The 15090-nt window shown below is 46.2% G+C and overlaps 1 protein-coding gene across 1 annotated transcript in view; it reads right to left on the bottom strand.

Annotated features, from left to right (window-relative positions):
* Window positions 1–8441: 8441 nt before the first annotated feature.
* TTL (tubulin tyrosine ligase) overlaps window positions 8442–15090 on the bottom strand; it is a 28512-nt gene continuing 21863 nt past the window's right edge. The window contains exons 6-7 of the mRNA XM_056128870.1: window positions 11621–11764; window positions 8442–11285 (exon numbers count right to left, since the gene is read on the bottom strand). Of these exons, the coding sequence (XP_055984845.1) occupies window positions 11171–11285; window positions 11621–11764 (259 nt within the window). The 3' untranslated portion in view covers window positions 8442–11170. The remainder of the gene's footprint in view (window positions 11286–11620; window positions 11765–15090) is intronic.

Here is a 15090-nt window from a genome sequence, read left to right as displayed (position 1 = left end):
CCATATGGGCTGCTGGGAATCAAACCCGGGTTGGCCACGTGCAAGGCAATCGCCCTGCCAGCTGTACTATCGCTCCAACGCTTACGTTTCAGTGATACAATGATGGAGTACCCATCCCTCCACCAGTGCCCGTTCTCCACCACCAATGTTCCTACTATTCCATTCCATTTCTCTCCCCCCCCCCCTCCGCCCCTTGGGTGTTGTGTTTTGCAATACAGGTATTAAGTGGCCATCATGTTGGGTGTATAGTCTACTTTCAGCACACATCTCCCATCCCAATCAGGCCCTCCAAGACGGGCTTTTTTTTTCTGACTGTGCTTAGGGATCATTCATCCTGGCAGGTTCATGGGGACCGTATGGGGTGCTGCAGATTGAACCCAGGTCGGTCGAGGTCTCTCCAGCCCCCTAATCTTATACCTAGCCTGAATGTCGCCAGCTCGTCCCTTCTCTCTGGCTGCCCACCCAGATCCCACTCTCCACCCTCCCGGGGCACCCCTCTGGCTGTGTTTGGTTCAATCCAAAGATACAGTCGGCATGTGCAGCTACAGCCTTCAGTCCTCCCTGGCCGTTTCTGAGTCGAGGCCAGTGGAGGTGTGGAGGGCACAGCGATTCGGGCCTTCCCCACCCGGTGTTCAAGCCGCCAACTTGGAGCTCAACAATGTCTGCTGGGGAGCCTGCACTTGGGGATGCACCGGGGGATGCCGCAGACATCTTTCTGCTCCATCTGTTTGCTGTGTGTGTGTGTTTTAGCAGCTGTGCTACACTGCAGTCAGTAGACTTACACCACACCAAAGTGTACACGTTGTTACAAGTTGAATATATGTGATCCATAAGGCCTCCACCACCCCTCATATGCCCACTTCTTCCAGAAGTGGTGTTGTGTCTCTCTGGAATCTCTCCTGCCCGTGTATTTCTTAATCAAGACTCCTGATGATTTTATTCTTGGGTCACTTTTTTATTTTTTCTTTTTTGGGGGCCACACCTGAGTGTGCTCAGGGCTTACTCCTGCCTTTTGCTCAGGGAACCAATATATGATGCCTAGGCTCAACCCCAGTTCTGCAGCATGCACTGCAAGCACCTTACCTCCTGTACTAGTCTCAGGACTTTCAAAGGTTTGATTATGGTTTTCTTTGTTCTATATGAGATAATCTGTTAAATGATCGATGTATACAAGCCTGCTTCCCCCTTTCAAGGGGCCAGAGAACCTTCTAGGATTGCTCAGGCCCTTCTAAGTAAAAAGTAAAAGTATACTAATAAGTAAAAGTCAACTACTGCTTACTGTCTTCACACTATTCTTTAACGTGTACCCATTTTGCGCCCTTCTTTATTCTGTCGTTAATGTCCGTTTCTCTCATTCTCTTTTTACCTGGGCTGATCCCCACAGGTTGCAAGCTTCAGCTAGAGCATGCAACCTTGGTTCCGTTTTGACCGATGCTAACACATGGTTGCTGTTCAAAACACTTTCTGGTCTCTGTTCTTCTCTAGTGTGTTTTCTCTATTTCACTTATTTCAAAATCGGTGTTTAAAATTTTTGTTTGTTTTGGGGCCACACCCGACAGTGTTTGAGGGCTGCTCCTGGTTGTGGGGTCATTCCCACAGTGTTCAGGGGATCATGCAATGCTCAGACTCCCGCATGCAAAGCCTGTGCTTCAGTCCACTGAGTTATTTCTTTATCCCTCTACTCTGGATTTAGTTTTCTCTTTTTAAAATTATTTAAGATGAAAGTCAAGGTTATTCATTTGAGATCTTGTACAGCAATGTTAATATTTAAGGATAACGATTTCTCTTTAAGCAAAGCTTTTGGGGAGTTTGGACCACATCAGGCTATGCTCAGGGATTTTTGTTCTCTGAGCTCAGGGGTCATTCCTAGAAGTACTTGGGGGACAATTTGTAGTGCTGGGGAACTAGTATCAGCTGCATACAAGGCAAGCATTCCTATGCTACTTCTCTGGCTTCTAAACACAGATTTAGCTCCATTTCATAATCTTTGTTATGCTGCATTGTCATTTTCATTAATCTCAAACCACATTTGGCCTTTGAGAAACAGAAATTTAACCTGCTCAGGAGCGATAGCACAGTGGTAGGGTGTTTGCCTTGCACGCAGCCAACATGGCCGACCCAAGTTCGATTCCTCCGCCCCTCTTGGAGCGCCCGGCAAGCTACCGAGAGTATCTCGCATGCACGGCAGAGCCTGGCAAGCTCCCCGTGACGTATTCGATATGCCAGACACAGTAACAACAAAGTCTCCAATGGAGGGCCAGATACTCTTGGTAGCTTGCCGGGCTCTCCGAGGGGGTGGAGGAATCGAACTCGGGTCGGCCATGTTGGCTGCGTACAAGGCAAACGCCCTACCTCTGTGATATCGCTTCAGCCTGTGTGTGTTAAATAAAACCTGTAAACTTGTAGTATTAATGCATACTATGCAGCATAGCACTGTACCTCCTCTGTTTTAATAATACTTTTCTTTAGCTTTCTTTGCTATAAGATTGCACTTATATTTAGAATGGATGGAGAGACCGTACAGGAGGTAAGGCACTTGCTTTTCATGCAGCTGGTCCCAAATCAAATCCCTGAGCACAGAGCACAGAACTCCCTATCCCCATATAATCTCTAGGTGTGGCCCAAACTACTATCCCCCTTCACCAAAAATATAATTATATAAGAATACAACATACAAAGCAGGTGTTAAAGTCGGAGCTTCCTACTCATCAGGAAATTTCTCCATGCTTACCATCATATTGCTAATATTGTTACTATAGGACTTACGGCAGATGCTGCACTGTTACATCATTTTATGCACCAAGAATGTTCAGATTCCAGATGCATAATTCACAAACCTCTTGCTGTGTCTCATCTTATGTCTCTAATTGGAAGTAAGGCCCAGATCCCAACACACCAATATGTCCAGAGACCCAATAGTGCTGTGCTGTTTACCACTGGTTATGAAGAAATGGGTCCTCCCATTTCCAAACCTGTCCATCTCCTAATTTTTGAGTGTAGAGCTAGGTCCTTGGTCTGTCAGCTCATACTTCCTTGCAGAGGCACAAGTCTGAGATTAGGGAGTGTGATTTGAATGAACAGGTTAAACATGGTCTAGTGCTTCAGGAGAGACTCCTCCTGCAGATCAGGACCTAACTACAAAGAATATTTGTTTTGGAATTTTTGGTAAAGATTTAGGGTTTATGATTTATGAGGATAATGTGCCTCCATTCCTGCAGGGTCTCCCCCCCCTAACACACACTTTATTTAAACACCATGGCATACAAAGGTGTTTATGATGACTTGTTACAGGTATTCAATATTCCAGGACCAACCCCTGACCGTCACCTCTCCACTGTTGTCTCCATCTTCCCAACCATGCCTCAAGCCTTATCTGTAGCAAGCCCACAGTCATTTATTTTATATTGCTTGTTATCACTAACTGGCTAATGGGATCATCAAAAAATATTTCAGTGAAAGAAAATTTGTAAAAATTGTTCTTTGAAGGGTCTTGAAAAAAAAAGACCTCGGAAAAAGACAGAGAAAGACCTGCTGTCCTGCTGATGAGGTTGCAGAAAAGGCTGATGAACCAATTGGCCATCAACTCATAAGCAATCTGTATGTGTATTAAAATGGACAAAAGAGTGCAAGAATACATGCTAAGGACAATACTCCAAACTTTGAACCAAGTGCAGATTTGTGGGATGGTATGTTTTAAGAATCAGTCCAGAAGTGAACTGTTTTTAGGCAGCCTTACTGCACGCATATAATGTTGTGTTTTTCTTTAGGGGGGTCCAGATAATCATATTCTATAAAGTATATTCTACATTATAGTATATTTTATAGTATATATAGTATATTCTATAGAAATTGAATTTTTATGAATTTTTTTATGAACATAGTGTCTTTATTGTTTTAAGGACTGTAAAAGTTATTTCACACACTGGAAGAAAAATACCTGTGGACATTGGGTTATTTACAACTGTGATTTTAAGTTCAACATAGTTTGTGGTTTATCCAAATATATTAATGACTTCTAATTTTATTCCACTGTTGTCAGAGAACATTTACAGTGTGATTTCAAGCATTAACTTTTTTTTTTTAAAAAAAATTGAGGCTTGTTTTATGGTTCAGCATATGGTCTGTTTCAGAGAATTTTCCGTGTGTATTTATTAGGTGGAAGTTTCTATAGATATCTGCTATGTGTCCACTTGATTTATAGTATTTTCTCTTTCCTTGCGTATTCTGACTAGTTCTACATGTTATTAAAAATGGGAGGCTGGGCTGGAGCGATAGCACAGTGAGTAAGGCGTTTGCCTTGCACGCAGCCAACATGGCCCACACAGGTTCAATTCCCAGCATCCCATATGGTCCCCAGAGCACCGCCAGGAGCAATTCCTGAGTGCATGAACCAGGAGTAACCCCTGAGCATCGCTGGGTGTGACCCAAAAAAAAGAAAAAAAGGGGGGGGGGCTAAAGGCTCCTAATAAAAAGGTAAAGGCCCTCCCGTTGATCGTCGATTTGCTCGAGCGGGCCCAGTAACGTCTCCATTGGAGACTTTGTTGTTACTGTGTCTGGCATATCGAATACTCTCGGTAGCTTGCCGGGCTCTCCGAGAGGGGCGGAGGAATCGAACTCGGGTCGGCCATGTTGGCCGCGTGTAAGGCGAACGCCCTACCCGCTGTGCTATCGCTCCAGCCCTAATAGTATTTTTTAAATTTAATTTGATTTAATTTGATTTTAATGGGGGGGGCTCAAGGCTCCTATTAATATTTTTTAAATTAAATTTTATTTTAGGCACTATGGTTTACAATAATGTTAATGGTATGGCTTCTTGCATAAATCATTCCAACATCACACTCTCTATCGGAGTGTCATAAACCTACACCATTGTCTCAGCTTCTGTACTCCCTGGCATCCTATTCCCCACCCCAGCCCCCTGCCCCAGCTTCTTACTTTAGACTAATTCTTAGTTTCTGTTGCCCTTGGGCATTTGTTAGTCTCCTACTGTTTCTTTATATCCCACATATGAGAGAAATCAATGTGTCTGTCCCTTTCCTAACTTCATTCAACAAATCCATATGTGGCAGTAATTATATGATCTTTTTTTTTTTTTGAAAATCCGGGAGTATTCCATTGTTTATGTACACCATTGTTTCTTTATTCAATCATCTGTTCTTAGACACTGGGTTGTTTTCAGACTTTGCCTATTGTGAATACTGCCGCGATGACCATCAGAGCGCAGAAGTCTTTCTGAACAGAGTTTTTGGGTCCTGGGGTAGATGCCCAGAAGTAGAATTGCGGGTTCACATAGAGCCTTAATTCCTAGGTTTTTGAGGAGTGTCCAAATTGTTTTCCAAAATGACCTCTCCAGGGTTGATTATTGCTGTTTTCCTGAACTAATTTAATAAATCCCATCTTTTTTGCTGTGTTGGCTATGAATTCTGTGCTCAGTTAGCTGAGTGGTAGAAAATGATTAAAGAAAGATTTCTTAACTTCCTGGGACCATCAAATCTTTCTGTTTTCAAAAGGGGTTAACTCCTGTAAACCTAGCTGGGCCAGAGTCAGTGCAGTCTCCACCTCCTGCTGCACTGCCCTGGTTGGCCTGAGGTAAACAGGGGATCCAGGTGTCCTCTGCACATGCTAGTGGGCTGGGTGTGTGTGTGAGTGCATGTGTGCGTGTATGTGTGTGAGAGAGAGTGAGAGAGAGAGAGAGAGAGAGAGAGAGAGAGAGAGAGAGAGAGAGAGAGAGAGAGAGAGAGAGCGCATGTTTGCAGGCTTGTGCTGAAGCTTCACAAAGCCTTGTTCCCACTCGTGGAGATACCTCAGGAAGTTGACATTTCAAACCATTTCTGATTATTTTTCACACCTGGGGAACAAGCTGTTCAAAAGCAGACACACTCCCAAGAAAGCAAATAAGCAGGAGATCTTAAAGAAGGGGGCTTACAAGGACCTGTCAGAGGGGTCACATAATGGCTGTTTACTGAGAATGCACTTTTCTTAAAACATTGGGTGAATAGTTAAATATGTATTTTTGGAAGCCAGCTGTATTCCTTGCCATACCACTGAAGCAAAGTATACATATTCTTCATTCCATGAAGTAACATGAGCTTACAGTAGTGTAAATGGTTGTATGTTAGGGCTACAATATAATGACAGCACACCTACCACAAAAGTGCTAATATCCCCAACTAGGTGAACTTTTTGGGCACCCACTTACCCTATTTCTTTTGGTTTCGGGTTTGCTTTTGGCTCAGGGGCCATTCCTGGCAGTGCTCAGGACTTACTTCTGGCTTTGTGTTCAGGGGTCACTCCTGCTGGGGCTCAGAGGACCATCCGTGGTGCTGAGGATTGAACCCAGGTTGTTTGTGTGCAAGGTAAGTGCTTTCCCTGTTAAACTCTCCAACCATCCCCGCTTCTTTGGTGGTGCTGGGAACTGAGCTCAGGCCATGTCCATGCAGAGCACACGTTCTACCTCTAGAACACCCTGCCCAGCTGTGATGGTCTAGAGGAGCTCCAAGTCACTCCACTCTTCCAGACTGCTGGACTTCACCATGGCCATGGGGACTGTTCATTTCCAGGGCCCAGTGGACTGGGGTGAGAGGGATGAAAATGGAGCCAGTTGAAGTGTCACAGAATGTGCTGTTTTCATGGAGACACAACTATTTCCCATTACATCTTTCCAGGACTGTCACCAAGTCTCTGGCTAATTTCCTGCTGGCTCTCCTAGGTTTTAAGAAAGGAAAGGGTTTCACAGGGGCTCACGTTTTCCTCTGAGGCCCTCTCATGTGAATTTGCTGTTCGCAAAACTCTTCAAATTTGGCCACGTCACCAAATACATCAGGGGATGGGCTAATTTTCCTCTGTCTTTCGGAATGCCTGGGCAGAACGTGTATTTAAATGCTTAGTGAACCCCTGGGACCATGGGAGACCCTCAGTTTTTTTTAAGACGCTACATGAAACATGTACCTAGAAAAAGTGCCCCAAGTTTTGTGTACTGTCTGTGCTCAGGATCTGAAGAGGCTGCCTGTTTGGGTTTGTGCATTCTTATATTCTAGTCTTCAGAGTTTAGGGACTTTGTTTCATGGGACATCAAAAAACTGCTCTGAGTGAGATGCTTGAGCCAGTGTTCCTGGTGCCTTTACTGTGACAGAAGTGGAAGCAACCAGGGAAGGCAGCCAAGCCAGACACTGGGAAAGAGACCAAAGGAATCAGTCTCGTCACACAAGATGTTACAAGTCAGCTACCATTCATAGAAATTAAGTCTTTTCTACCTATAATCTGGACTGATAGCACAGCGGGTAGGGTATTTGCCTTGCACACAGCCAACCCGGGTTCGATTCCTCTGTCCCTTTCAGAGAGCCTGGCAAGCTACTGAGAGTACACCGCCCACACGGCAAGGCCTGGCAAGTTCCCTGTGGTATATTCAATATGCCAAAAACAGTAACGAGTCTCACAATGTAGACATTACTGGCACCCACTCAAGCAAATCGATGAACAACAAGAGGACAGTGCTACAGTGCTACCTATAATCAAGTGTGAGATATGTGAGACTTACGGACGGGCATATGGCTCTACTGAACTCTCAGCAAAGATTTTCTGGTTATCTAGCTGTGAAAGCTACTTCGTTTCAGATGCCTTTCAACGTCACTCCACGTTGGAAGCACACGTAACTCTCCTTTCATCTCATCTGCACCATGTTTCATATACACATGACAGGAGAGAAACAACGGCCTCAACTGACAGCTACAAGGGTCCCCATGATTAACCCTGTTAATCAGTTTCAAATGGGCAATCTGTGACCTTATTCTGGAGCAAGATGCTGGGATCTGCAATCAGACTCCATATGATTTGTTTTTGTAAGATATGTAAGCTAAAATTTTACATTCTTTTTTTTTTTTGCCTTTTGGGTCATAACCAGTGATACTCAGGGGTTACTCCTGGCTCTGAACTCAGAAATAACTCCTGGTGGTGTTGGGGGACCATATGGGATGCCAGGGATTGATCAAGCCTGGGTTGGCTGTGTGTGAGGCAAATGTCCTACCTGCTGTACTATTGCTCTGGGCCCCTCTCTTTTTATTTTGGTTTTGGGGCATCACCTGATTATTCTCAGGGCTTACTCCCAGCAGTGCATGAGGGACCATACGGGATGTTAAGGTCTGAACCTGGGTCAGCCATGTGCAAGACAAGTGTATCTCTCCATAACCCTCGCCCCTCTCTTCTTATTTAGGCAAGTATCTCTCTCTATACCCCCATTTTCTTATGTAAGGGGCAAACAATATGCAATCAAGACCCTACACAGCTTGCAAAGTCTAGTCTATTCCCACTGTGGTCCTTTATAGAAAGGACCTACTTTATTTGACCTACTGCACAAAGGATAATGGACTCAAACATCCAGTGATATCCAAGGAGAGAGAGGCCATACTCATGAGTGGACGAGAGAACCAAAGGGGACAAAATACTTGAAAGATTGTTAACTTTAATGCTCCAGGCATTTTAGACATTCATAAAATCACCTTGCACTTCAGAAGTTCATTTCTTCTAAAGCACCAATTATGTCCAGGATCAGAGACAAAGATATCACTGAGTTCTCTCCACAGCACCCCAGTGCTGGAGGAGTTCCATTGTCACCTGTCCTCTTCAGTACAGGCGCCCACCATGATCACTGCAAAGCCATTCCCTGCCAAGTCCCTGCATGTTAACTTCATGTTAACTTCACTGCCTCCTGCAGGTTGGACTCATCCCTTCCAGCTTTCTGAGACTCTCCAGACTGGTGGAGACTGAAGCACACTTAGCACACTTAGTACAGCATGCCAGGTACACGGAGACACTTCAGCGGTCTGGAGAAAACGGAGTATGTGCTGACCACAGGCATTCTCTGTGTAAGAAGGGGCTTTTCTCATGATTCATGGGTAACTTTGACACCCCTTCAGTGGGTCTATGAGTTCACATCTGTTTACATTTGTTGTCAAGGATTCCTGGACTGTTGGTGGGAGGGGAAGCATGCCTATGTTTCCAGATGCGATAATGAGAAGCAAAGAGAAGCTGCTTAGATAGTGCAGAAATACACGTCAACAGCGTCATTCTCTAACAAGTGCCTACCCTTTCCAAAGAAGCCAATTTAGAGCCCTCACCCTGGCTTGATTCTTTGAAGACAAGGCTTGTCCTTCCTTCCTGAGCAGATGTCTTGAAGCATGCTGAGGCCCGAGACTCCGACTTCACTCGACAGGGGCGGGAGGAAACATGCAGACTCCAGCATTAAAACAAACAAACAAACAAACCAAAAAATGAAGCTTGCCCGGTGATTTCCAGCAGATGGTCTGCATGAAGAACCTTGACACTGAAGGTTCTGGTGTCACCCTAATCTCACCTGTCCTCATCAAAAACCCCTGAGGTAGTCCATGGGTCAGGAAATGATCACTTCCACAGGATAAGAAACTAAGGCACGGAGAGACTAGCAGGCTCCTCTAATGCCATGCAGCCCAAAGACAGAGCCAAGTTGGGAACTGACACCCACAAATCCACAACACCCCCTGCAGCGATGGGCAATACAACATGGACCACACATAGAGAGCAGCTAGGGAGTGAGGGCTGAATGCCTGTGCCGAGGGCATCATGGAAGGGCCTGGGCCAGTTCTGTGCTGACCATCCCCCGTGCCATCCAACTGGAAACATGCACCCAACACAACACAATGAGAGGGATGACTTCCTTTCAAAGGTCTGACTGCTCACACCTGTCACTCATTTTCTTGGATTCGTGTTTCTCAGAAAATCTGCCAAGGTCCTAAGAATTCCGGTGCCTGGCTTCTGAGTCAGCACTGTGGGAGCCAAACAATTCTAGAATTGTATAGATTCGGCCTGGCCTATCACACAAACCTGTCTTTATGCAGAACCTGCCAAGAACCCAATTCCCCACATTTCTCCATAGCTGTGGGTTCCTGTTAAATGCCCACAAGTCCCCAAATGCCTTTTGACTGTACTGGGCCTCCAGGACCGACCCTGACCACACATCATTTCATTTTGCTCTTGATGCCAATTACACCTTCTCTATTCTGGGCACTCACTCACTAGGGCTTTTGTTCTAGAAAAGCATTTTTCCCATTCAGCCCGAGCCAAATGAGCCTTCCTCAACATCCCCTGACATCATGCCTTTACTCCCTATACCTAGACTGGCTAGTCAATAATTTTCGTTTTGTTCCCCAACCCCCTATGAAATCTGCAGAAGTTGTCTGGAAGAACTAAAGGGCCCAAAAGCTCCCCTGCGCCTGAAGGAAGCTCCCTCTGTCTCACAGGAAGATCCTTCGGCCAACCAGGAAGCACAGCCAGGAAGTAGGGTGTTGCCTTTTCCTTGACCCACACCAGAGGGTTGTTGTTGGTTTGTTTTAAAGTCAAAACAAACAAAAAGAGGGAAAGGAGCTTATAGAAAAAGTGCAGAGTTCAGACTGGAACACAGAGAACTGAGAGCCATATCTCAAAGCCCCACCCTCTCCACATCAGTAAGACAGCAAGACATCCTGTTTTCTCTCTCTCTCATGCTTATTGGATGCTCAGAGGCTGGAGGGGGGCTTTCTCACAGTGTCTGACACATGCAGGGAGCAGACCACGGGCAGCCTCTGTGGCCTCATGTCCAGCCCACCCCAGCACTTCTAGGTGCCTGGAGTAAGGTGACACACAAGGCCAAGGACCGTTGGTGCATGCTTGTCCCAATTCTCGCGGTGCTGCATTGTGTTGGGGTGGGGGCTGAGCCGGGAACACACCAGCAACTTCCAGAACGTTCTAACATCCCATCTGTGCCCCAGAACTGAAGGGTAACATGGGGTGGAGGTAGGGGGTAAGGCACTAAGGCTGCAGCGGGCAGAAGAAATATCAACTATTGGCGGCGGCGCAGTGGGCCACAAGCCTGGGGAGGCTGCTGTGGAAGTAGATCTGGTGCTGCTTAAAAGGATGGGGCAGCTCCATGGTCAGTCCCCTCCTCCCTCACCCAGAAGAATATTTTGTTCTATTTTGTTTTCCCCCCTTGAAGAAATTTGCCCCCGTTTTCAAATCTCAGTCGTTGTTGGCCCGTCTCCCCCACTCCTTGGGGAGGAAGCTGCCTTCTTTCTCTTCAAGTTCCCTGGCCCCCAAGCGCTGGGCCTCGCCCCACTCGCCCCTACAGGCAGACCCCCAGGGTTGCTTCTGCTGCAGAGGCACGTCACAGCTTGATGAAGGCAGCTGGAGGGATCGGCGGCTGCTCTTCCTCTGGAGGCAGGAAGACACTGGATATGGCTATGTCCACGATGCCCTGGCACAGTTCTGCATAAAGCTTCCTGAAACACATTTGAAAATCTGTATCACTTGGGATGTCCAACCGAGTTATAGGCCCCCAACCCCCAGCCCTGCTCACAGTGACACAGGGGAGGTCACGCTCTGGGTCCCTCCTGTGGTGCCCACTAACCACCCGATCAGATCAAGTGCCCCCATGCACAGAGGGGGTCAAGGGAATAACACAGCCACACACACATATATCCCCAAGGCGCCGCTCACTACTCCATCCTGCCTGCAGTGTACAGGGATCCAAAGACCAGGCCTGAAGATCTGGGCCCTGGAAGTGAGCGTGCCTCCCAGCTGGGATCCCAACTCTGAGTATGGTGTTTGGACTTACTGAGCACAAGCTGGGGCGCCATTGACCTCAATGAGCCAGACTTTCAGCTCCTCGTCCACCATGAAGTCAAAGCCGAAGAGCTGGAAGCTCTGGTATGGGAGGTACTTGGTGCTGATGGCAGGCTCCACACTCAGAAGGCAGCTTCTGTGGGTGGAAGGGGACAGCTCCCTAAGAACAGGCACATGGGACAAGGACTCGGCTCACATACTCAACAGAAATCAGCTGCCAGACCTGCGAGATGGGTCCAGTGGCACAGCACATGCCTACCAGGTATGAAGTCTGGAGTTCGATCCCCAGAACTGCCTGACTCCATCCCTACTTTCTTAGAAGTGGGGCCAGGGACCTCAAATCAGGCCAGAACTGGTCCCCTCTCCCGCCTGACACAGGGTGTGTGCTTGCTATTTTCTTGTTTGTTTGTGATCTTTTTTTTGGGGGGGGGGGCGTGGTGGTGTTTGGGTCACACCTGGCAATGTTCAGGAACTATATGGTATTGGGGACTTCACCTGGCCACTGGCATACGATACTTTTCAGCATATCAACTATCACTCTGCCCCTGGCCACTATCCAAAACAACTGCATTTGACTTCATTCTCTTTTACATTTATTACCAATAGATTATTTAAGCCCATCACTAAATTCGCTCAAGAGTTGGTAGCCACTCTTGGTCTTACTAGAAGAGGCTGCTTTTCCAGAATAGCAGCAATTCTCAAAATTCCTGAATCCCAGCCCTGATACCCAATTCTCAAACTCCCCGAATCCCATCCCTGATGCTAGAGTGTTGAGCACAGCCTCCCTAAGTCACAGAGGGTCTATGCAGCTGAGTCAAAAATCCTTTGTGTTGCGAGTGCAGAGAGGGTTATGAAAGGAAGCCAGCAGATGGATTCACTCATGATCCATGATCACTGTGAACCTATTCTTCATGAACCATATATGCCATTTGTTTTAAGAAGATCCCCCATCATTTTCCCCCCCTCAACTAACTGATGGGAGAAAATAGAGTTGTGTCCCTTTTGCTGTGGAAATATGCTCTGAGAAACATTGATAGGCAGTTCAGTCATTGTCTGAATGCCCCAGAGTATGAGTCCAAGAGGCTTGAGGATCCAGCCTACTGCCCATTTGGCTCCATGGAATGTTCTCTGGGGCCAGCCTGCACCGATCTATCTGCCACTGGCTGCAATGACAGCAAGGGGGAAGGGTGACTAATCTCCAAAAATGAAATAAGGCACAATGACATTAAGAGCATCAGAGGTGCCACCTTCTACACAGCTGCATGTTTAAAAGAGAGATGTGGGGAACGTCTCTCATGTACTCAACTACATGGGGTTGCCTTCTAAGAGAGATTTTGAACCAGGACTCTATTTTTGGGAGACCACACTCCGCAGTGCGTGGGGGCTGCTACCCACAGAGCTCCAAGGAACAGGTGTGCCCGGGACTGAATGTGGGCACCCACACATCACGCATCACGCGTGAGCTTCAGCCCTTCCAGCTACTTCCTCAGCACAACCAGACGCCTGCCTGTGGAGCACTGAGAACTCTGTACTTGAGATTGGGCATGTAATCCCAACCTCCCTCCCTCCTTCCTTCCCTTCCTCTCTTCCTCCCTTCCTAACTCCCTCCCTCCCTGTCTTTTTCAATACTGTTAATTATTTCACTTATCATGAATTTTTATTTCATTTTACATGATTTTTTCTTTCTTTTTACCATCTCCCACACCAAATTACTTTTCTAGGCACGTCAAAATGTTTAGAAATATCCATGTTCTATCTCTAGCACCCCATATAGTTCCTCAAGCCTGCCAGGAGTAATTCCTGAGCACAGAGCCAGGAGAAAGCTCTGAGAACAGAATGGGTGTGGTCCCAATATATTTTTTTAAAACTTTAGAAATAATCTGGAAAAGCAACTCCCTTAAGAACCAATTGGGGGTTGGAGAGATAGCACAGCGGGTAGGGCGTTTGCCTTGCACGTGGCCGACCCAGGTTCGATTCCTAGAATCCCATATGGTTCCCTGAGCACTACCAGGAGTAACTCCTGAGTACAGAGCCAGGAGTAACCCCTGTGCACCGCCAGGTGTGACCCAAAAAGCAAAAAAAAAAAAAAAAAAAAAAGAACCAATTGGAGGGACCAGAGAGACAGTCCAGGGTTAAGGCACTTGACTTGCACGCACAGACCCTGGTTTAATCCCCGAACACCAGAGTCAGGAGTAAAACCAGAGCACCAATATCCCAATTGATGGGTTTTGGTGGGCAGGTGGGATAGGGGCATATCCACCAGTGCTCTGGTTTTAGATGAATAGGTCTTCTCCTACTCATCTTTAAGCTACATTAGGCAGTCACCATTTATTTCCGTATCTTATTTCATTCTATGAGAGAATGCTCTAAACTTCTGTTTTAATTAGAATAGCTTTTAAAAATATTATCAGTTAAGTCAGGTATGCAATTGAGTGGTAAAGGGTCTACATTGCATGTGTGACATCCTAGGGGTCAAGCCTGTAAATTGCAACATTGAAAAAAATATATATTGTCTGAGGAATGTTTTAGAAGTTAATAGTTGGCAAAAAAAAAAAAAAAGAAAGGAGAAATGGGCAAAAAAAAAATAGTTGGCGAAACAGAAAAAGGAAAAACCCAACAATACCATGGAAGAAAAAATGAAAAAAGTATTCTGGGGTAGGGTGGGGGATGGGCACACCTGGTGAGTCTCAGGGGTTACTCCTGACTCTCAACCAGAAATTCTTCCTGGGAGGTGGGGGGTTCAGGGAACCAAACGGGATGTTGAGGATTGAATCCTGGTTGGCCACATGCAAGGCAAATGCTCTACCACTGTACTATCACTCTGACCCAGAAAGACTATATTTTAATCCATAGAAAAAAAACCCAGAACACACACACAAATTATTCTTTCTCTTCTCAAGATTAAAATTTGCGTTAAAGAACTTTTTTTTTTATGCAGTAAATTTTTTTTCAGCTCAAGTGGAAAGTTAGAGGGAGACTGGTGGGGGGTGGGAGTCCGTAACATAAGTGCCAAAAAAAGCATTTATAGGACATAAGTGACCATCCTCTCAACTGCACAGAAGAAAGAGGGGAGGGTGGGTAGAGAACAGAACATCAAGAAACTCTCCCACCCTAAATAGGAATTCTTTCTTCAACATACTGGACCCATTAGGCCAGGACCGATCCCTGAGCCCAGAGCCATGGATAAGACCCAAGCACTGCCAAATGAGGCCCAAACTCCCAACACTCTCAAAGAAAGAAATGCTGAAATCGATGGCGTGATCCGGAGGGATAGTAGAGCAGGCAGGGGCACTTGCCTTGCAGATCCCAGTTCAATCCCTGACGCCACATATAGTGCCCAAGTGCCACCAGGAGTGATCCCTGAGCACAAAGTCAGGAGTAGTCCCTGAGCACCACCAGCTATAGGTCCAAACCCCTCAAAACAAAACAAAAATAGAAAAAAATACCTCAACTATACAGTAT

This window comes from Sorex fumeus, unplaced genomic scaffold, assembly GCF_029834395.1.
Source record: "Sorex fumeus unplaced genomic scaffold, SorFum_2.1 ptg000006l, whole genome shotgun sequence".
Taxonomy (NCBI): Eukaryota; Metazoa; Chordata; class Mammalia; order Eulipotyphla; family Soricidae; genus Sorex; species Sorex fumeus.
Note: the sequence above shows the minus strand (reverse complement) of the source record. Positions and strands in the feature narration are given on the sequence as shown.